The sequence below is a fragment of the Bombina bombina genome, chromosome 5 (assembly GCF_027579735.1).
Source record: "Bombina bombina isolate aBomBom1 chromosome 5, aBomBom1.pri, whole genome shotgun sequence".
Classification (NCBI taxonomy): Eukaryota; Metazoa; Chordata; class Amphibia; order Anura; family Bombinatoridae; genus Bombina; species Bombina bombina.
The window spans coordinates 629,282,963-629,307,677 of NC_069503.1; the positions used below are offsets into that span (position 1 = coordinate 629,282,963).

The following is a 24,715-nucleotide window of genomic DNA, read 5'->3' on the forward strand; positions in this document are numbered from 1 at the left end:
CTTGCGGGATAATTTGTGAAGGTTTGGTGAAGCAATGATGTGTTAATATTACATTAAATTTTCAATTATGTCTATGCTTTTTCACTGGCATATTATTGAAAAATATTTTTCTAGTTTTTGGTTCCTTGTAAAATTTTGAACCTAGGAACTAATTTAATACTTTATTATAGTGAATGTCTTAGTGATTTAAAAATGTTGTTATCAAATATTCTTAAACACTCAAACATTTTTCATATTTTTTTGTATATACTTATTAGCATTTCTATCCTTATCAATTATGTATACCATATGAATTAGATGATGTATTATATGTCACACTTTTTAATGTTCTTTTGTTGCTATTAACTATGCAGGGACATTGGGAGTTAACCTGTTGATCATCTGGTACCGCTATTTAAGGGGTTATCTGGTGTATTTTCAGCAGTCTATGAGTAAGCGCCACTAGGGGGCACGAAACGCTTCAGAATCTTCTTGTCCGTGGTTTGTACTGTTATTTTTAATCTGTGGAAATAAATTTCTTTTTTTTAAACTTCACTGCTGTGCGGCTGGACATTGTTTTATTTGTTGTTATTGTTGCACACTGCCTTTGTGTTCTTCTTGTGTTACCGTAGTTTGTGTGGCGTCTGACATCACTAGTGTGGGCCCAGGATCGTGTGCAGCTGATGGGTATGGAGCGGCCTCCTTCTACTAACCTTGAGATTGTCCATGCTTTTCCACAATTTTTGTTCTCAAATCCTCAGACAATTATTTGCTGCTCTTTCTCTTCTCCATGCTCAGTGTGGCACAAAAAGACACACAACAGAACAGTTGAGTACATTTTTCACTATTTTAACTAGTTGCCGGTGTGATTTCTATATTGTTAGCACCTGTTAATTGATACAGGTGAGTTTAATTACAAATTACAGGAGCATCACAAACTTGGAATGCAATTTTTTTTCATGTAATTAGCAAGAGTCCATGAGCTAGTGACGTATGGGATATACATTCCTACCAGGAGGGGCAAAGTTTCCCAAACCTCAAAATGCCTATAAATACACCCCTCACCACACCCACAAATCAGTTTTACAAACTTTGCCTCCTATGGAGGTGGTGAAGTAAGTTTGTGCTAGATTCTACGTTGATATGCGCTCCGCAGCAGGTTGGAGCCCGGTTTTCCTCTCAGCGTGCAGTGAATGTCAGAGGGATGTGAGGAGAGTATTGCCTATTTGAATTCAATGATCTCCTTCTACGGGGTCTATTTCATAGGTTCTCTGTTATCAGTCGTAGAGATTCATCTCTTACCTCCCTTTTCAGATCGACGATATACTCTTATTTATATACCATTACCTCTGCTGATTTTCGTTTCAGTACTGGTTTGGCTTTCTACAACATGTAGATGAGTGTCCTGGGGTAAGTAAGTCTTATTTTCTGTGACACTCTAAGCTATGGTTGGGCACTTTTTTATAAAGTTCTAAATATATGTATTCAAACATTTATTTGCCTTGACTCAGGATGTTCAACATTCCTTATTTCAGACAGTCAGTTTCATATTTGGGATAATGCATATGAATCAATCAATTTTTTTCTTACCTTAAAATTTGACTTTTTCCCTGTGGGCTGTTAGGCTCGCGGGGGCTGAAAATGCTTCATTTTATTGCGTCATTCTTGGCGCTGACTTTTTTGGCGAAATTATTTTTTTCTGTTTCCGGCGTCATACGTGTCGCCGGAAGTTGCGTCATTTTTGACGTTCTTTTGCGCCAAAAGTGTCGGCGTTCCGGATGTGGCATCATTTTTGGCGCCAAAAGCATTTAGGCGCCAAATAATGTGGGCGTCATTTTTGGCGCTAAAAAAATATGGGCGTCACTATTGTCTCCACATTATTTAAGTCTCATTATTTATTGCTTCGGGTTGCTAGAAGCTTGTTCACTGGCATTTTTTCCCATTCCTGAAACTGTCATTTAAGGAGTTTGATCAATTTTGCTTTATATGTTGTTTTTTCTATTACATATTGCAAGATGTCCCACGTTGAAACTGAGTCAGAAGATACTTCTGGAAAATCGCTGCCTGGTGCTGGAGCTACCAAAGCTAAGTGTATCTGCTGTAAACTTATGGTATCTGTTCCTCCAGCTGTTGTTTGTACTATTTGTCATGACAAACTTGTTAATGCAGATAATATTTCCTTTAGTACTGTTACATTACCTGTTGCTGTTCCGTCAACATCTAATACTCAGAGTGTTCCTGATAACATAAGAGATTTTGTTTCTAAATCCATTAAGAAGGCTATGTCTGTTATTCCTCCTTCTAGTAAACGTAAAAAGTCTTTTAAAACTTCTAATTTTTCAGATGAATTTTTAAATGAACATCATCATTCTGATTCTGATAATGGTTCTTCTGGTTCAGAGGATTCTGTCTCAGAGGTTGATGCTGATAAATCTTCATATTTATTTAAAATGGAATTTATTCGTTCTTTACTTAAAGAAGTCCTAATTGCATTAGAAATTGAGGATTCTGGTCCTCTTGATACTAAATCTAAACGTTTAGATAAGGTTTTTAAATCTCCTGTAGTTATTCCAGAAGTTTTTCCTGTCCCTAGTGCTATTTCTGAAGTAATTTCCAGGGAATGGAATAATTTGGGTAATTCATTTACTCCTTCTAAATGTTTTAAGCAATTATATCCTGTGCCATCTGACAGATTAGAGTTTTGGGACAAAATCCCTAAGGTTGATGGGGCTGTCTCTACTCTTGCTAAGCGTACTACTATTCCTACAGCAGATGGTACTTCCTTTAAGGATCCTTTAGATAGGAAAATTGAATCCTTTCTAAGCTTACTTGTGTTCAGGTAATCTTCTTAGACCAGCTATATCTTTAGCGGATGTTGCTGCAGCTTCAACTTTTTGGTTAGAAGCTTTAGCGCAACAAGTAACAGATCATAATTCTCATAGCATTATTATTCTTCTTCAACATGCTAATAATTTTATTTGTGATGCCATCTTTGATATCATTAGAGTTGATGTCAGGTATATGTCTCTAGCTATTTTAGCTAGAAGAGCTTTATGGCTTAAAACTTGGAATGCTGATATGTCTTCTAAGTCTACTCTGCTTTCCCTTTCTTTCCAGGGTAATAAATTGTTTGGTTCTCAGTTGGATTCTATTATCTCAACTGTTACTGGAGGGAAAGGAACTTTTTTACCACAGGATAAAAAATCTAAAGGTAAATTTAGGTCTAATAATCGTTTTCATTCCTTTCGTCACAACAAGGAACAAAAACCTGATCCTTCATCCTCAGGAGCGGTATCAGTTTGGAAACCATCTCCAGTCTGGAATAAATCCAAGCCTTTTAGAAAATCAAAGCCAGCTCCTAAGTCCACATGAAGGTGCGGCCCTCATTCCAGCTCAGCTGGTAGGGGGCAGATTACGTTTTTTTCAAAGAAATTTGGATCAATTCCGTTCACAATCTTTGGATTCAGAACATTGTTTCAGAAGGGTACAGAATTGGCTTCAAGATAAGGCCTCCTGCAAAGAGATTTTTTCTTTCCCGTGTCCCAGTAAACCCAGCGAAGGCTCAAGCATTTCTGAAATGTGTTTCAGATCTAGAGTTGGCTGGAGTAATTATGCCAGTTCCAGTTATGGAACAGGGACTGGGGTTTTATTCAAATCTCTTCATTGTACCAAAGAAGGAGAATTCCTTCAGACCAGTTCTGGATCTAAAAATATTGAACCGTTATGTAAGGATACCAACATTCAAAATGGTAACTGTAAGGACTATCCTGCCTTTTGTTCAGCAAGGGCATTATATGTCTACAATAGATTTCCCGGATGCATATCTGCATATTCCGATTCATCCAGATCACTATCAGTTTCTCAGATTCTCTTTCCTAGACAAGCATTACCAGTTTGTGGCTCTGCCGTTTGGCCTAGCTACAGCTCCAAGAATTTTTACGAAGGTTCTCGGTGCCCTTCTGTCTGTAATCAGAGAACAGGGTATTGTGGTATTTCCTTATTTGGACGATATCTTGGTACTTGCTCAGTCTTCACATTTAGCAGAATCTCATACGAATCGACTTGTGTTGTTTCTTCAACATCATGGTTGGAGGATCAATTTACCAAAAAGTTCATTGATTCCTCAGACACAGGTAACCTTTTTGGGTTTCCAGATAGATTCAGTGTCCATGACTCTATCTTTGACAGACAAGAGACGTCTAAAATTGATATCAGCTTGTCGAAACCTTCAGTCACAATCATTCCCTTCGGTAGCCTTATGCATGGAAATTCTAGGTCTTATGACTGCTGCATCGGACGCGATCCCCTTTGCTCGTTTTCACATGCGGCCTCTTCAGCTCTGTATGCTGAACCAGTGGTGCAGGGATTACACAAAGATATCTCAATTAATATCTTTAAAACCGATTGTACGACACTCTCTGACGTGGTGGACAGATCACCATTGTTTAGTTCAGGGGGCTTCTTTTGTTCTTCCGACCTGGACTGTAATTTCAACAGATGCAAGTCTTACAGGTTGGGGAGCTGTGTGGGGGTCTCTGACAGCACAAGGGGTTTGGGAATCTCAGGAGGTGAGATTACCGATCAATATTTTGGAACTCCGTGCAATTTTCAGAGCTCTTCAGTCTTGGCCTCTTCTAAAGAGAGAATTGTTCATTTGTTTTCAGACAGACAATGTCACAACTGTGGCATACATCAATCATCAAGGAGGGACTCACAGTCCTCTGGCTATGAAAGAAGTATCTCGAATTCTGGTATGGGCGGAATCCAGCTCCTGTCTAGTTTCTGCGGTTCATATCCCAGGTATAGACAATTGGGAAGCGGATTATCTCAGTCGCCAAACGTTACATCCGGGCGAATGGTCTCTTCACCCAGAGGTATTTCTTCAGATTGTTCAAATGTGGGGACTTCCAGAAATAGATTTGATGGCTTCTCATCTAAACAAGAAACTTCCCAGGTATCTGTCCAGATCCAGGGATCCTCAAGCGGTAGCAGTGGATGCATTGTCACTTCCTTGGAAGTATCATCCTGCCTATATCTTTCCGCCTCTAGTTCTTCTTCCAAGAGTAATCTCCAAGATTCTGAAGGAATGCTCGTTTGTTCTGCTGGTAGCTCCAGCATGGCCTCACAGGTTTTGGTATGCGGATCTTGTCCGGATGGCCTCTTGCCAACCGTGGACTCTTCCGTTAAGGCCAGACCTTCTGTCGCAAGGTCCTTTTTTCCATCAGGATCTCAAATCCTTAAATTTAAAAGGTATGGAGATTAAACGTTTGATTCTTAGTCAAAGAGGTTTCTCTGACTCTGTGATTAATACTATGTTACAGGCTCGTAAATCTGTATCTAGGGAGATATATTATAGAGTCTGGAAGACTTATATTTCTTGGTGTCTTTCTCATCATTTTTCCTGGCATTCTTTTAGAATTCCGAGAATTTTACAGTTTCTTCAGGATGGTTTGGATAAAGGTTTGTCTGCAAGTTCCTTGAAAGGACAAATCTCTGCTCTTTCTGTTCTTTTTCACAGAAAGATTGCTAATCTTCCTGATATTCATTGTTTTGTACAAGCTTTGGTTCGTATAAAACCTGTCATTAAGTCAATTTCTCCTCCTTGGAGTTTGAATTTGGTTCTGAGGGCTCTTCAAGCTCCTCCGTTTGAACCTATACATTCATTGGACATTAAATTACTTTCTTGGAAAGTTTTGTTCCTTTTGGCCATCTCTTCTGCCAGAAGAGTTTCTGAATTATCTGCTCTTTCTTGTGAGTCTCCTTTTCTGATTTTTCACCAGGATAAGGCGGTGTTGCGAACTTCTTTTAAATTTTTACCTAAGGTTGTGAATTCCAACAACATTAGTAGAGAAATTGTGGTTCCTTCATTATGTCCTAATCCTAAGAATTCTAAGGAGAAATCATTGCATTCTTTGGATGTAGTTAGTGCTTTGAAATATTATGTTGAAGCTACTAAGAATTTCCGAAAGACTTCTAGTCTATTTGTTATCTTTTCCGGTTCTAGGAAAGGTCAGAAGGCCTCTGCCATTTCTTTGGCATCTTGGTTGAAATCTTTAATTCATCATGCTTATGTCGAGTCGGGTAAAACTCCGCCTCAAAGGATTACAGCTCATTCTACTAGGTCAGTTTCTACTTCCTGGGCGTTTAGGAATAAAGCTTCGGTTGATCAGATTTGCAAAGCAGCAACTTGGTCTTCTTTGCATACTTTTACTAAATTCTACCATTTTGATGTATTTTCTTCTTCTGAAGCTGTCTTTGGTAGAAAAGTACTTCAGGCAGCTGTTTCAGTTTGAATCTTCTGCTTATATTTTCAGTTTTTTTCTTTATAAGATTTAAACTTTATTTTTGGGTGTGGATTTTCTTCAGCGGAATTGGCTGTCTTTATTTTATCCCTCCCTCTCTAGTGACTCTTGCGTGGAAGATCCACATCTTGGGTAGTCATTATCCCATACGTCACTAGCTCATGGACTCTTGCTAATTACATGAAAGAAAACATAATTTATGTAAGAACTTACCTGATAAATTCATTTCTTTCATATTAGCAAGAGCCCATGTGGCCCACCCTTTTTTTGTGGTGGTTATGATTTTTTTGTATAAAGCACAATTATTCAAATTCCTTATATTTATGCTTCGCACTTTTTTCTTATCACCCCACTTCTTGGCTATTCGTTAAACTGATTTGTGGCTGTGGTGAGGGGTGTTTTTATAGGCATTTTGAGGTTTGGGAAACTTTGCCCCTCCTGGTAGGAATGTATATCCCATACTTCACTAGCTCATGGACTCTTGCTAATATGAAAGAAATGAATTTATCAGGTAAGTTCTTACATAAATTATGTTATTTCTTACAATTTTGGGAAGGTGCCAATAATTTTGTCTAGTCCCTTTTTGGAGTTTTGCGTGGCGTTGTTTTTCCTCCACTTTTTTGTGTCATACCAATACAAACAAAAAAAAATAAACATGAGAATGCCTAAACATTTGTAATTGCAACAATTTTCTGGGCGAAGTGGTGCATTATCTGACAGAAATGCTGGAGTGTTAATATTTTTGGCCATGACTGTATATACATTTTTTTTCTGTGAGAAGAACATACATTTAAAAACACATTAAAACAGAATAAAAATTATATTGCATGTTTCAAGGTATTTAACTTAGAAGGGCTCAAAAGTGTACATATATGGGTGTGTATGCATTTGTATATATGTTTAAATGTGTCTGTATGTGTGCACATACATATTTACACATGTAAAAACAAATTTAGATATGTATACACCTACACACATACACATATTTAGATAGGGTATACACCTACACACATACACATATTTAGATAGGTATACACCTACACACATACACATATTTAGATATGTATACACCTACACACATACACATATTTAGATATGTATACACCTACACACATACACATATTTAGATAGGTATACACCTACACACATACACATATTTAGATAGGTATACACCTACACACATACACATATTTAGATATGTATACACCTATACACATACACATATTTAGATAGGTATACACCTACACACATACACATATTTAGATAGGTATACACCTACACACATACACATATTTAGATATGTATACACCTACACACATACACATATTTAGATATGTATACACCTACACACATACACATATTTAGATATGTATACACCTACACACATATACATATTTAGATAGGTATACACCTACACATATTTAGATAGGTATACACCTACACACATACACATATTTAGATAGGTATACACCTACACACATACACATATTTAGATAGGTATACACCTACACACATACACATATTTAGATAGGTATACACCTACACACATATACACATATTTAGATAGGTATACACCTACACACATACACATATTTAGATAGGTATACACCTACACACATTCACATATTTAGATAGGTATACACCTACACACATACACATATTTAGAAATGCTTGTACAATGATAAATTATTTAACGATGTGCGGCGGACATGATCCGCTACAGCGGATCATGTCCTCCCGCACATTAGTAAATGGGCCCCATTGTCTGGAATAAATATTCAGGTCTAAATATTCTAGCGTAGTTTTGACTATCGCTTGAGTGCAAATTATAGCTTTCAACTTATAATACCAGCGCTATTTAGCATGGCCGTTATATCAATTGAAAGTATAGGCTGTACTAGAGAGAAGTCAGCTGCGCTACCCCTTCTCTGGTTAACACACTTTACGATGAACTTGTAATATCAAAGATGCACACTAATGGTAGTATAATTAGCGTGTCACTTGTAAACATAGTTAAATGCAAGCAATAGTGCAGTAAAAATACTCCGTTTCATATTGCACTTTTATGCCCCTTTAAATAATTGTTAAGACTTTTCTATGGCATTCTTTTAGTTCCTTCTCAGGAACAGGGTGGTAGACAAAGGCTCTCCCAGTTGTTAATTTAAAGCTGCATGTATATCAATGGTTTAAAGAGCACCCCGGAGGCTGGAATGGAGCAGTGAGTGTGGGATCCTATTTGGTATTTATACATATACATATATATATATATATATATATATATATATATATATATATATATTTATATATATACAGTATATATATATTTGTCTTTAAATATTAGAAATGCTGAGCAAGTAATAAAGCAAACTTAAATTCCCCTGCTTTGCTACTCCACTTGTAATGTTGTTTAACTTTATCATGTTACATAGTTGTATTAAAATCAGGAAGCCAGATAACCATTTGTTAGTTATAATTGAAGTGATGACTGGAAGTCTTGCAAGAACATGATTTATTCAACAGTAGACAATGCTAAGGAAAGGGTGTTTTTTCTCTGGTGCTGAAAAGGGCTCACAAAAAAACAAAAAACTATTACGATACAGATAGCAATTAAGAGGGATGAATGTTTCTTGTAAATGTGTTTACATCTTGCCTGTAAACTAATATTCTTTACCTTAAAGGGACATTAAACACTAAGGGCTAGATTACAGGTGGAGTGCTAATTTATTGTGCGCCCGCAAACAGGCAAATTCGCCCCTTTGCGGGCATGTGATAAATAAGCTGCCATTAAATGTGCTCCAACTGGCCCCAAAAAATATGTGATGTCCCTTATAAATAATACAAAAAATTGTGGCAATTTGTTTTTAGGGGCTAAAATTGGTGGCTGTGGGTTATTAGAAAAAAAAAAAACGACACTGGAAACAGCAAAAGCTCAAAGTAGAGACGCACCATCCATATTCATTTAAAATCTTCCTTTATTCACAAAGAGGCATAACAATATAAGCTTATGTTTTTATGCCTCTATGTGAATAAAGGAAGATTTTGAATGAATATGGATGGTGCTGCTCTACTTTGAAGTTTTTCAACAAAAGATACCAAGAGAGCAAATAACATTTTTGGATTTTATATCCCTTTAAGGAGGTGTGGTTAGAAGCTTGGAAATGGTTTATTTCCTGAGTTTTACTGATACATTTGCAATAGACAGTAGAAGGATTTTGCTGCTTTAAAAAGTTTTAGTCTTGAATGTGTGATATAGGGAGCTAAAAGTGTATTTTATAATACCAATCTTACAAACAACTCAGATTAAAGGGATATTAAAGGGATTAAACAGTAAAAACATACCAGAGATAATGATATATTCATAGCAAAGATTAACCTTAGAATAGTATGTAAATGTATTTTATATTATTTTATATTAGTTGTTTAATTATTGAAGATCGAAATGTAAAGGTTAAAGGGACACTGAACCCAAATTTTTTCGTTCGTGATTCAGATAGAGCATGCAATTTTAAGCAACTTTCTTATTTACTCCTATTATCAAATTGTAAGTTTACATCCTGGCCCATTTTTGTGAACAACCTGGGTTGCCCTTGCTGATTGGACAGCACCAATAAACAAGTGCTGTCCAAGGTTCTGAACCAACAATTGGCTGGCTCCTTAGCTTAGATACCTTCTTTTTCAAATAAAGATAGCAAGAGAACAAATAAAAATTGATAATAGGGGGGGGTGTCGAAACAGCAACCAAGATGGCTGCTTTTCTTAAAGGCTGAATACAGGAGCAGATAAAACCGCTATTTACTGCTCTGAAATCTTACAATCTGAGCTATTTTTCAATATTATTCTACAGTCCAGAAGCTACTGCTCAGAAACATATATTTATTCACCTAGATTTCAGCCCGGAAGACCTAACAGATGTGGTGCGTAGCGGAGGCCTGCTAACGGCCTCAGCCTTCATCTAGCCCTCCCCATTATCCTGCAGACACAGGACAAGCAGCTGTATAAGCTGAACATTTCCCATTACCTACCCACTTAACTGGGACTAAAGGTAACTTCACTCGAGCTATCTCTCTATTTCTTACCTGTCATGGGAGACATCACGCAACATATACAAGCCTTCTTGCTAGACTTGGAGATGGTAATACTCAGAAGCTTTGACAACCTATTACCGCCAACGCAGTATGTGAGCATGCAAACCAATAACCCTCTATCATCCTACACAGAAGTACCGCTAATTAAGAGCGGCCAGAGGCAAGATGAGGAGCGCATTAAACCTGCTTGGGAGGATCGGACCTCAGGGGATGCAGCCGATCCCCAGGAACTGATCTCTACTTATTTCATCCACCAATCCGTTGCCTTGCCTGACAAACAAGAAAATCTACAGAGCCAAATACTACACTTTTCTAACTTGGAGAAACAGGTGGCGAAAAGTGCTAAGTATCCGATTGCACTGGGCACAATGTTAGTTTGGCAGACAGACATGCAAGAGACTGCTCAGTGTTTATTTGAAGCAGATAGATACAGTACAGCAGCCTCATCTCTTGAATCCTGTACCCAGACAGCTGAGAACATTGGTAGACAAGACTGGATGACACCCTTTGTCATCTTTTTGGGACAAGCGATTAGAAGGGCTGGCGTGGGATAGAGCTGCAAGGAGAGGTTGCTCTGTCTAATGGCAACCCACGTTAGAGCCGGCACTGGATAGAAGATCCTGCACAAATCAGTCTGCTTCACATTAGCAGTTTGAGACTGTCGCATTAGCGAAGTTGTGAGTATGTACTCTGCCTATTGATCTGACTCTTTGAAATCCACTTCTATATGACGGATGATGTTCCTGAGTCTTGTGAGATGTCAAAGATAAGGCACTATCCTCAGTGTTAGCCTAGAATGATTGACTATGCAATCGGATTACACTTTATTATATACAACTACATCTTTTAACACTGGATTTGCTGGTTTCATCTGGGAGTCTATATGTGATCAGTGTGGGGAGCAGTTTTGATCTTACAAGCTTTTGCGGCAGGGCAGATCTAGACTACAGTTGTTGATTGAGAGTTTCATTTAAAAATATCTTTGCACTGTTTCTCTACGTTATGTTTTATCCCTTAAGATGATCGGCTCATATGCCACTGCTCTATTCCCACATCTCCATTTGACTTTTTTCCTGTGCGATCTTGCATTACAGCTAGCGCTGGAACTGTAGTAAGAGTAAAAGTGTTATATACTTACAGTATCACAATATGACAATACATAGGAGATCATAATATTAGCAACTACCATATTTGTCAAAGGGTTTATAAGTTTGACTAAGTGCTCTGCAGCTTATCCTATTCGATATTGACCTATTCATATAACTGTTTTTCTCTCCCATTTACGTAATGATAATATTACCTTAGTTTATCACACATCAGGGTAATTCATATTTTGACCACTAGATGGCCATAACGATTTAGCAGATGGAGCCATGATAATCTCACGGTTTTTTTTTCTTTAGTCTTTAGAGGTATATTCTTACTTATAGTGGACACTTATGCTCCCATGGTGCAGTCCTTCCATACATCTTAAATGTCAGTTCTTGTTTAATAGCTACAAGCCACAAAAACATATATCTTAATTTTTAGGCTTAGAGATCAGACAAGCTAGTACACTATAGATACCAGTGGAAGTGTTTAAGAAGAGTAGTTGCTATTCCATTAGGTCTATACTCTCCTCACATTTCTTAAACGACTAATTGTGAGGGATACCTACTATTGGGCTTACTGCTATGGAGGGTTACAAACTAAACAGCTCACATATTCTTGGAAAGTCTGACTGGCTCTGAGGTGTAGTTAAGGCTATAAATGTGTCCCTTACCCATTTTCACTCCTAGCACCCCAAAATATGTGGGGAGGGGGGTTATTTGAAGATTAGGAGTGGGCTAGAATATAAGAAGCCTAGGTCAGAGATTCATTGAAGTAGCCAGCTACCTATTAGCCATTTTCTTTGCTGAGATCATGTGTGCTTATATTTTGTGTGTTAACATGTCTAGTACCATTGATAATCTGCTAATGTTGGTGTAATTTTGGACAAAACTATTACTAACAACTGTGTATTTTTTACATCTGTTCCTTGTATTCTGAAATTCATATTTCACTTTAGGCAAGCTAGTATAGTTTAACGGTCAAATAAGTTAGCATGTCTTGAAATCTAAACTACTCAAAGCACTTTAAAGATAGCTACAACATGTAAGCTAACATCTTTCTTGCTTGATAATTATTTCCAAGTTTATTCCCTACCTATTTGAATGTATATAGTTCAGCTACATTAAACTTTGATATCCTCCATTGCTCAGTAATGTTAGTGCTAAAGGTCCAAAAGAGGACTAAATGAATAATGGAGGATTAATACAGCAAATATTGAACACAGATAGTCGTTACCACAAACTTATAGTAAAATGAGGTTCTTTAGTTGAGACCCAAGAGTGGTCTCCTTATGTTTGAGAATTGCCTACTGATGTTGTTTATTTTCGTGTCTCTGATGGGTCCAAAAGTGGCCTCATGATTTCTATAGTAGGCATAAAATGTCATTGGCTAACAATTTGTATTCTAAGATCAGATATGTCATATAACATGTACTGGACATTCATTCTGATCTTTGCTAGATATGTAACTGGAAAATATTTTGATTCAAACTGTTCACATATATTTTATGTTTGTATGCCTTATTTTGAACCTTAATAAAAAAAAATATTTAAAAAAAAAAAAAAAATTGATAATAGGAGTAAATTAGAAAGTTGTTTAAAATTGCATGCTCTATATGAATCACAAAAGAAAAAATTTAGGTTCAGTGTCCCTTTAAGTTTCTATAAAATAATATAGTTTTTATAAAGTAATGGGCACCACTATGTTTGAACTAGTTTTCTATATATATATGTCTTTTGCTAAAAAAACAATTAGGAACAGGTATACATCAGGCAATAAAATAGAGTTTGTACAAACAACGCTGTGTGGACACCCTGTTAAAGTGATGGTAAATCCGAGCGTTTAACAAATGCTAGGATTTACCATCACTAACAATTATGTTGACTTTAAGCAATCATTTTATTTAAAGGGACTGTTAACACCAGAATTTTTTTGTTTAATAAGATAGATAATACCTTGATTACCCATTCCCCAGTTTTGCATAACCAACACAGTTATATTAATATACTTTTTACCTCTGTGATTAACTTGTATCTAAGCCTCTGCAGACTGCCCCCTGATCACGTGACATTTTATTTATTATCTATTGACTTTTATTCGAGCCAATTAGTGCAGTGTCTGCCACAAGCCCAGGGGCGTGATCACAATGTTATCTATATGGCTCACATGAACTATCACTGACTACCCTGTTGTGAAAAGCAAATAAAAAAGCGTGTGATAAGAGGCGACTTTCAAGGACTTAGAAATGATCATATGAGCCTTCCTAGGTTTAGTTTTCAACTAAGAATACCAAGAGAACAAAGCAAAATTGGTGATAAAAGTAAATTGGAAATTACATGCCCTATTTGAAACATGAAAGTTTTTTTTGGACTTGACTGTCTCTTTAAAAAAGGGTGCTAAACAGCACAGCGCTCTTTTTCAATGAGGTGACATTTCCACCTCTAAACCAATAGCCATGCGTGCCATCTGACAGTGTTCTGTATGCTAGAACGGCTATAGGTTTAGAGGTGAAAATGTTGATAGAAGAGTGCTGTGCTGTGGACGGCTTAAAGCTCTGACTCTAGAGCTGCTGCGGCACAGACAGGGTGAGTTTAACACCCTCTTTTTAATAAATTATCACTTAAACGCAACATTATTTTTAGTGATGGTAAATCCTAGCATTTGTTAAACGTTCGGATTTACCATTACTTTAATCTTATCTTCATCACAACCTTGTTTGGACAGTCTCTTTTATTGCTATTTCATATCTGTTCCTAATTGTTCTCAACAGGAGAGTGAGAGAACGGAAAAACATAAGTTCAACATGGCATCACCCATTAATTTATAGAAATTAACCATTTTCAGAGATAAATTACAGTAAAAGGTGGATAAAATAAAGAATCAAAGTAGATTATTAAGTATTTTAACTACACATATTTAAAATGTTATATTAGTTATATTAGAATTTACCTCTGTTATTTTTTATTTTTTTGGTCCTTTGATAAACTTAGCTCCTCTCTACAAGGGCATACTAAGGTAGCTCAGGAGCATTATATGGCTTGAGGACTAATTGTTAAAGTGCTGCACACACATGCATTCTCATGAACCTGTATCAGTATGCTCCCACAAAAAATGCTACATTTCAACAAAGGATACCAAGAGAAAGAGGTCATTTTTAAAAATGTGTATGCTGTATCTAAATTATGATCGTTTATCTTTGACTTCCATGCCCCCTTTAAGGAAAGTCAAAATTAAATTTGAATGATTCAGATAGAGCAGGTCATTTTAAGACACTTTTAAATTTACTTCTATTTTCAAATGTGCTTCATTCTCTTAGTATCCCTTCTTGAAAAAGAATACGCACATATCCTACACTAGTGGGAGCTGCTGCTGATTGGTGCCTGCACACATTTGTCTTGTGTGATTGGCTAACTAGATGTGTCCAGTTAGCTGCCAGTGGTGCAATACTGTTCCTTCAGCAATAGATAACAAGAGAATTAAGCTAATTTGATAATAGAAGTAATTTGGAAAGTTGTTTAAAATTGGATGTTCTATCGAAATCATAAAATACACTTTTTGGGTTTCCTGTCCCTTTACTTATAATCATCATTGCTGAAGAAGTTGCCAGTACAAGTTAATTTCCTACATGCATGGATCATACAGTACAAACTCTGTTCATTTTAAACAAAATTAGTTTTAAACATGTTGCTAGTACCAACAAAAAATAAATAAAAAAAACAACTTACGGTTTAAGTAGTATTTGCAGCTCGGAAAACAGCAAACAAAATGTAGTATTATAGTTTGAATCACAAAGATATATAAAAATCCCATTCTATGAAATCCAGAGTCGTTTTTATGATTGTAGCTTCTTTCAGAGTGAAAAAGTCATGAATAGGGCAGAAGAAGTGAAGGAAATGTAACTATCCTGTTGCAGGGAATGATTAAAAACTAGGTTCTGGCGTAATAAATAAGACAGGGGAGTTTTTAAATAACAACTTCCTGAGAAGGAAGTGGAAGTTTAGATTAACCATTTAGTACAATTTCCTCTAGTTAATTTGTCAAAAGTCTGTGACATTCAAATGTCATTATTGATTTGAACAGTAATGATTTATTCTGAAATGACCACATTTTGAGATATATAGTTGTTTCATAGGGAAATGTCTACATTTGTTAGATAACGTTTAAAACTGGACTATGCAAAACATAAATCTGGTCATATTATATCATGATTTACACGAATTAAAGGGACATTAAAGGATTACTAACTTTTGCATTTTGGACACAAAACGTAACCCACATTTCAACACATACATATAAAAAATCGATTACTAACCTATTTTCATATTCAAACGAAGCTGAATAACGGCATAAAAAGAAGTTTTATTATATGATCGTGATGTCACCTAATCTAGCCCTCCAATATGGGCAGTTCTTGTCCAAAAGCACTAACCTATAGTAGCTCGTTTTATACATCTAATTAACAGCCGATTACGGCGTTTTGCTCATGCGCACTTTAATCTCACAAAAGCACATGTGTGTTTGCTGTAGCTGATGACGAAATCACCCATATTTCAATATAAATAACGCTTGCGCATTGCTTAGCTCAATCCATGAAATCGGTTATCAAGCCATTTTATGTGTAAACAAACTGTAGTATGTTTAAATGCCTTATCATTATATCAATAAATTCAAAGTTATTTATGGTAACTATGTGAAGATCAACATTTACAATAATTAATTTATTTATAACAATCATTCTTATCATCTTTTAATTGTTCTAGCAATTTAGGGTGTGATCTGGTATACGGCGCAGGTTTCGGCGCAATCGTGGAAACCTGCGCCGCCCGTAGTTTCAGCTCGCACAGCGAGCTATCACATATACGGCGCCGGCAGTTGCTAAAGTGCCGTAAGTCTGACAAACTAGCGATGTCCAGAAATCTGCGTAAGTACAAATTTCTGGAGTCGCCAGTGACTTACGGCACTTTAGAAACTGCCGCCTACAAAAACTGACTAAATGATAAAATCTCCTGTAACTGTCTAACACGCCTCCCAAACATAGCCCGACACGTATACCCCTCTATCCGCAATCCTCCCTCTCACTCCTAACAATAAATGTATTAACCCCTAAACCGCCGCTCCCGGACCCTGCCGCCACCTATATTAACTGTATTACTCCCTAATGTGAGCCCCCTACACCGCCGCCACCTCTATTATATATCTAACCCCCTAATGTGAGCCCTCTACACCGCCGCCACCTCTATTATATATCTAACCCACAAATGTGAGCCCTCTACACCGCCGCCACCTCTATTATATATCTAACCCCCTAATGTGAGCCCTCTACACCGCCGCCACCTATATTATATATCTAACCCCCTAATGTGAGCCCTCTACACCGCCGCCACCTATATTATATATCTAACCCCCTAATGTGAGCCCTCTACACCGCCGCCACCTCTATTATATATCTAACCCCCTTATGTGAGCCCTCTACACCGCCGCCACCTCTATTATATATCTAACCCCCTAATGTGAGCCCTATACACCGCCGCCACCTATATTATATATCTAACCCCCTAATGTGAGCCCTCTACACCGCCGCTACCTATATTATATATCTAACCCCCTTATGTGAGCCCTCTACACCGCCACCACCTCTATTAAAATTATTAACCCCTAATGTAATCCCCCTACACCGCCGCCACCTCTATTAAAATTATTAACCCCTAATGTAATCCCCCTACACCGCCGCCACCTCTATTAAAATTATTAACCCCTAATGTAATCCCCCTACACCGCCGCCTAATTACGTTAGGGGGTGTTAGGGTTAGACTTAGGTATAGTGGTTAATAATTTTAATAGAGGTGGCGGCGGTGTAGGGGGATTACATTAGGGGTTAATAATTTTAATAGAGGTGGCAGCGGTGTAGGGGGATTACATTAGGGGTTAATAATTTTAATAGAGGTGGCAGCAGTGTAGGGGGCTCACATTAGGGGGTTAGATATATAATAGAGGTGGCGGCGGTGTAGAGGGCTCACATTAGGGGGTTAGATATATAATATAGGTGGCGGCGGTGTAGGGGGCTCACATTAGGGGGTTAGATATATAATATAGGTGGCGGCGGTGTAGAGGTCTCACATTAGGGGGTTAGATATATAATATAGGTGGCGGCGCTGTACGGGGCTCACATTAGGGGGTTAGATATATAATATAGGTGGCGGCGGTATAGAGGGCTCACAATGGGGTTAGATATATAATAGAGGTGGCGGCGGTGTAGGGGGCTTACATTAGGGGGTTAGATATATAATAGAGGTGGTGGCGGTGTAGAGGGCTCACATTAGGGGGTTAGATATATAATAGAGGTGGCGGCGGTGTAGGGGGCTTACATTAGGGGGTTAAATATATAATATAGGTGGCGGCGGTGTAGAGGGCTCACATTAGGGGTTAGATATATAATATAGGTGGCGGCGGTGTAGGGGGCTCACATTAGGGGTTAGATATATAATATAGGTGGCGGCAGTGTAGGGGGCTCACATTAGGGGGTTAGATATATAATATAGGTGGCGGCGGTGTAGGGGGCTCACATTAGGGGGTTAGATATATAATATAGGTGGCGGCGGTGTAGCGTTCTCCCATTAGGGGGTTAGATATATAATATAGGTGGCGGCGGTGTAGCGGGCTCACATTAGGGGGTTAGATATATAGGTGGCGGCGGTGTAGGGGGCTCACATTAGGAGGTTATCATTTTAATGTAGGTGGCGGCGGGGTCCGGGAGCGGCGGTTTAGGGGTTAAGCACTTTATTAGGGATTGCGGCGGGGGATTGCTGTTGACAGGTAGATAGACATTGCGCATGCATTAGGTGTTAGGTTTTATTTTGCAGGTAGTTTAGGGAGTTACGGGGCTCCAATACTCAGCGTAAGGCTTACTACGCCTGTATTTTGTGGCGAGGTGAAAATGGAGTAAAATTTCTCCATTTTCGCCACGTAAGTCCTTACGCTGTATATTGGATACCAAACTGCGCGGGTTTGGTATACCTGTCTATGGGCCAAAAAACTACGGCCGAAGGCAGAAATATACGAGCGTAACTTCTAGGTTACGCCGTATATAGGATACCAAACCCACGCAAAATTTGGCGTCGCCGGCTTTTGAGGGCGACGCTGCATATCGGATCGGGCCCTTAGTGTATTAATAATAGTATTTTCAAAAAAACTAAAAAGCATTAAATATATATAAAAAAAAAATATTAGAAATATCAGATCGTTTACACTGTATATATTGATTTTTATTAATAAATATTATTACCCACTTGATTTTCAATTGCTCGTTAATTCTAGGGAGATTCTATTATGTTTAATATATTTGCTCGTTAATTATATGTAGATTCTATTTTATTAAGTTATTTGCTTGTTAATTCTAGGGAGATTCTATTGTTTAAAGTTAATTGCTCGTTAATTCTAGGGAGATTCTATTGTTTTAAGTTAATTGCTTGTTAATTCTAGGGAGATTCTATTGTATAAAGTTAATTGCTTGTTAATTCTAGGGAGATTCTCTAAGCGTGCACACGCAAGCATGGAACTTACCTTCACAGTGCAGCAAACTCTTCTGATCCGCGATCAATAGAATGGGTCTACTGCATACAGAACTGACATGTAGAGAGTGACGTAATGGATGACGTTGCGGTATCTTGCGCATGCGTAATAAGAATAAAGGTCGCCATCTTCCAACCTAGGTTGTCAGCCCGGATTGGACAACGAGAATAATGAAAAACAGAGTGGGTTTGGAAAGGGTTAAAACTTTGGAGCCAAATATCTTCTAAACGGCAAGTAATTGAAACAGATAGGGCATTATAAAAATATTGATTTTATGATTTTCTTTTCAGCAGCGATTAGTTTTTTTGTGCCTTCAGTGTCCCTTTAAACATGAAATAAATGCTAATAGAACGATGCATTCAAGGAAAAGATTAGTCTGACACTAACATGTAGATTCTGCATACCCCCAACTGTCTAGATTTTTGCAGGACAGTCACAATTTTAGGGGTCTGTCCTGCTGTCCCGGGTTGCTAGCCATCTGTCCCGCATTGCCCTATGCATTAAAAAAAGATATATATATATATATTTTTAATCCTATTGGGCCCATACTCAGAAGCAGCTCTCTCTCCCAGGGTTAGATACCTGTTAGATTCCCTGTGGAAAAGGAATGGTGTGTGGGTTAAGCTGGAGTAAGAAGGCTGTATACCCTCTGACCTCAGGTAATGGTGACCTCTAACCTACCTCTGGTAGTGATGACGTCTAACCCCTGGTGATAATACTAGCATGCCTTCAGTTTTATACAATGAGCAGTGCTAACACCAGGGTAACAAACAATAGCAGCCTCAGACTGCAAGCTAATGTGCTTGCCAACCCCAGGACCCCATACATGATGTAGTGTGTGTGTGTATCTGTATCTATAAGTGTGTGTGTGTTTCTGCATGTATAAGTGTAGGCTATGTAGTGTGTGTGTATCTGCATGTTTAAGTGTAAGCTATGTAGTGTGTGTGTGTGTATCTGTATGTATAAGAAAGTGTGTGTGTGTATCTGCATGTATAAGTGTATGCTATATAGTGTGTGTATGTGTGTCTGCATGTATAAATGTAAGTTATGTAGTGTGTCTGTATCTGTATGTATAAGTGTATATCTGCATGTATAAGTGTATGCTATGTAGTGTGTGTGTATCTGCATGTATAAGTGTATGCTATGTAGTGAGTGTGTGTATCTGCATGTATAAGTGTATACTATGTAGTGTCTGTGTATCTGCATGTATAAGTGTATGCTGTGTAGTGTGTGTGTGTGTGTATGCTATGTAGTGTGTGTGTGTGTGTGTGTGTATCTGCATGTATAATTGTATGCTATGTAGTGTGTGTGTGTGTATCTGCATGTACAAGTGTATGCTGTGTAGTGTGTGTGTGTCTGTAGTGTGTGTGTGTGTGTATCTGCCTGTATAAGTGTATGCTATGTAATGTGTGTGTGTATCTGCATGTATAAGTGTATGCTGTGTAGTGTGTGTGTATCTGCCTGTATAAGTGTATGATATGTAGTGTGTGACTGCATGTATAAGTGTATGCTTAAGACCGCTGCTCCTTAACTCGGTTACGATCGGGATGATTGACACCCCCTGCTAGCGGCCACAAATCTGCAGGAGGCGGCATTGCACAAGCACTTCACACTAAATGCTTGTGCAATGATAAATGCCAACAGCGTATACTGTCAGCATTTATTGATGTCGGGCTGACATAATCCGCTACAGCCGATCATGTCTGCCCGCATCTTCATCAATCGGCCCATTAGTGTCTATAAAGCAATGGAAGCTACCATGTTGTAACTTAGGTTTCTTTCTCTGCTGTAGCCTATTAAGGTCAGTTATAAATAGGTCACTAGAGTGTGCAGCCAATGGTTGTGTGGAATATAACAGTGCTCTGCACTTCCATTTCTAACAGGAACTGAAAAGCTCACAATTTCAGAATGGAATTACAGTAATGGGAGAAAAAATAAATAATGAAAGTATATTTCAGACTTTATATATATACTTACATACAATCTATCCTTTTATATTACCATCTTAAAGTGTTTAATGTCCCTTTAACAATGCACAGCAGAATAAACCATTTGGCAAGCTTTAAAGGGATATGGTAGTTTTTGTTGAAGAGATAACTAGGTAGATGCCTGGAGCACTACATATTAACAGGAAATAGTGATGCCATAAAGAGTTCTTGCAAATGGATACCATTATTTGTTGCTTTTCAACAAAACATACCAGGAGAATGAAGACAATTTGATAATAGAAGTAAAATAGAAAGTTGTTTAAAATAGCATGGGCTATCTAACGGCTAGATTACGAGTTTTGCGGTATGAGTGAAAAAGCAGCGTTATGGCTCTTTTTCACTACGTCTGGTATTACGAGTCTTGCAGGTTTAGGGGCACCACACACTTTTTTGGCCGTAATGCAACGTAACTACCTCAGCTTTCAAAAAGTCCTTTTTCAATGGGACTTTGACAGCGCCGGTATTACAAATCTGCCTGGGAGGCCAAAAAGTGAGCGGTACAGCCTATAAGTACAAGATCCTTACGTAAACTGAAAGTCAGTAGTTATGAGTTTTACGCTACAAAGCCATACCATAAAACTCATAACTAAAGTGCTAAAAAGTACACTAACACCCATAAACTACCTATTAACCCCTAAACTGAGGCCCTCCCGCATCGCAAACACTAAAATAAAATTATTAACCCCTAATCTGCCGCTCCGGACATCGCCGCCACTATAATTAACATATTAACCCCTAAACCACCGAACTCCCGCATCGCAAACACTAGTTAAATATTATTAACCCCTAATCTGCCGCCCCTAACATCGCCGCCACCTACCTACATTTATTAACCCCTAATCTTCTGCCCCCAGCATCGCCGCCACTATACTAAAGTTATTAACCCCTAAACATAACCCTAAGTCTAACCCTAACACCCACTAACTTTAATGTAATTAAAATAAATCTAAATAAAACCTACTATTAATAACTAAATAATTCCTATTTAAAACTAAATACTTACCTATAAAATAAACACTAAGCTAGCTACAATAAAACTAATAGTTACATTGTAGCTAGCTTAGGGTTTATTTTTATTTTACAGGCAAGTTTGTATTTATTTTAACTAGGTACAATAGTTATTAAATAGTTATTAACTATTTAATAACTACCTAGCTAAAATAAATACAAATTTACCTGTAAAATAAAACCTAACATAGGTTACAATAACACGTAACACTACACTACAATTAAATAAATTACATAAATTAAATACAATTAACTAAATTACAAAAAAACCACTAAATTACACAAAATAAAAAAATAAATTATCAGATATTTAAACTAATTACACCTAATCTAATAGCCCTATCAAAATAAAAAAGCCCCCCAAAATTAAAAAACCCCTAGCCTAAACTAAACTACCAATAGCCCTTAAAAGGGCCTTTTGCAGGGCATTGCCCTAAAGAAATCAGCTCTTTTACCTGTAAAATAAAAATACAAACAACCCCCCAACAGTAAAACCCACCACCCACACAACCAACCCCCCAAATAAAATCCTAGCTAAAAAACCTAAGCTCCCCATTGCCCTGAAAAGGGCATTTGGATGGGCATTGCCCTTAAAAGGGCATTTAGCTCTTTTACCGCCCAAACCCTAATCTAAAAATAAAACCCACCCAATAAACCCTTAAAAAAGCCTAACACTAACCCTGAAGATCCACTTACAGTTTTTGAAGACCCGCCATCCATCCTCAACGAAGCCATCAGAAGTCTTAAACGAAGCGACAGAAGTCGCAATCAGCCAATAGGATTGAGCTTGCATTCTATTGGCTGTTCCAATCAGCCAATAGAATGTGAGCTCAATCCTATTGGCTGATTGGATCAGCCAATAGGATTGAAGCTCAATCCTATTGGCTGATTGCATTAGCCAATAGGATTTTTTCACCTTTAATTCCGATTGGCTGATAGGATTCTATCAGCCAATCGGAATTCAAGGGACACCATCTTGGATGACGTCATTTAAAGGAGAATTCATTGTTCAATAAGACGTCGATTGAAGAGGATGCTCCGTGCTGAATGTCTTGAAGATGGACCCGCTCCGCACCGGATGGATGAAGATAGAAGATGCCGTCTGGAGGAAGACTTCTGCCCCTTCATTGAGGACTTCTGCCGGCTTCGTTGAAGATGGATGTCGGGTCTTCAAAAACTGTAAGTGGATCTTCGGGGGTTAGTGTTAGGCTTTTTTAAGGGTTTATTGGGTGGGTTTTATTTTTAGATTAGGGTTTGGGCAGAAAAAGAGCTGAATGCCCTTTTTAAGGGCAATGCCCATCCAAATGCCCTTTTCAGGGCAATGGGGAGCTTAGATTTTTTAGTTAGGATTTTATTTGGGGGGTTTGGTTGTGTGGGTGGTGGGTTTTACTGTTGGGGGGTTCTTTGTATTTTTTTACAGGTAAAAGAGCTGATTTCTTTGGGGTAATACCCCACAAAAGGCCCTTTTAAGGGCTATTGGTAGTTTAGTTTAGGCTAGGGTTTTTTTTATTTTGGGGGGGCTTTTTTATTTTGATAGGGCTATTAGATTAGGTGTAATTAGTTTAAATATCTGATCATTTTTTTTATTTATTTTGTGTAATTTTTTTTTGTAATTTAGATAAATGTATTTTTTTTAATTTAATTTATTTAATTTTATTGTAATGTTAGGTGTTAGTGTAAGGCAGGTTAGGTTTTATTTTACAGGTAAATTTGTATTTATTTTAGCTAGGTAGCTAGCAAGTTAATAACTATTTAGTAACTAGTCTACCTAGTTAAAATAAATACAAACTTGCCTGTGAAATAAAAATAAAACCTAAGCTAGCTACAATGTAACTATTAGTTATATTGTAGCTAGCTTAGGGTTTATTTTATAGGTATTTAGTTTTAAATAGGAATTATTTAGTTATTAATAGTAGGTTTTATTTAGATTTATTTTAATTACATTAAAGTTAGTGGGTTTTAGGGTTAGGGTTAGACTTAGGGTTAGGTTTAGGGGTTAATAAATTTAGTATAGTGTCAGTGACATTGGGGGCGGCAGATTAGGGGTTAATAAGTGTAGGTAGGTTGCGGCGAAATTGAGGGCAGCAGATTAGGGGTTAATAAGTATAATGTAGGTGTCAATGATGTCGGGGGCGGCAGATTAGGGATAAATAAGTATAATGTAGGTGTCGGCAATGTCGGATGCGGCAGATTAGGGGTTCATGTTAGGGTGTTAGGTGTAAACATAAATTTTCTTTCCCCATAGGAATCAATGGGGCTGCGTTACGGAGCTTTACGCTCCTTTATTGCAGGTGTTAGGCTTTTTTTCAGCCGGCTCTCCCCATTGATGTCTATGGGGAAATCGTGCACAAACACGTAAAACCAGGTTATCTCAGCTCACCGCAGCGCTGGTATTGGAGTGCGGTATGGAGCTCAATTTTGCTCTATGCTCACTTCTTGCCTGCTAACGCCGGGTTTTTTTAAACCTGTAATACCACCACTGTAGGGAGGTGAGCGGTGCAAATAACTTGCAAGTTAGTACCGCACTGCTCATAACGCAAAACTCGCAATCTAGCCGTTAATCAGGAATTCTCATATCCCTTTAATTCTTTAAAATATTGCATATGAACTTTTTATTATCAGGAGCCAACATTTGTGAGAATTTCAGGGTCTATCTGACTGAAGAGAAAATTAAAGAAACATTCTAGTGCAAAAA

The 24,715-nt window shown here is 37.7% G+C and overlaps 1 protein-coding gene across 1 annotated transcript in view; it reads right to left on the minus strand.

Moving 5' to 3' along the window:
- LOC128659456 (uncharacterized) overlaps positions 1-15,377 on the minus strand; it is a 162,128-nt gene extending 146,751 nt beyond the window's left edge. Inside the window, exon 1 of the mRNA XM_053713080.1 lies at positions 15,181-15,377. Within this exon, the coding sequence (XP_053569055.1) occupies positions 15,181-15,265 (85 nt within the window). The 5' untranslated portion in view covers positions 15,266-15,377. The remainder of the gene's footprint in view (positions 1-15,180) is intronic.
- Positions 15,378-24,715: the final 9,338 nt, after the last annotated feature.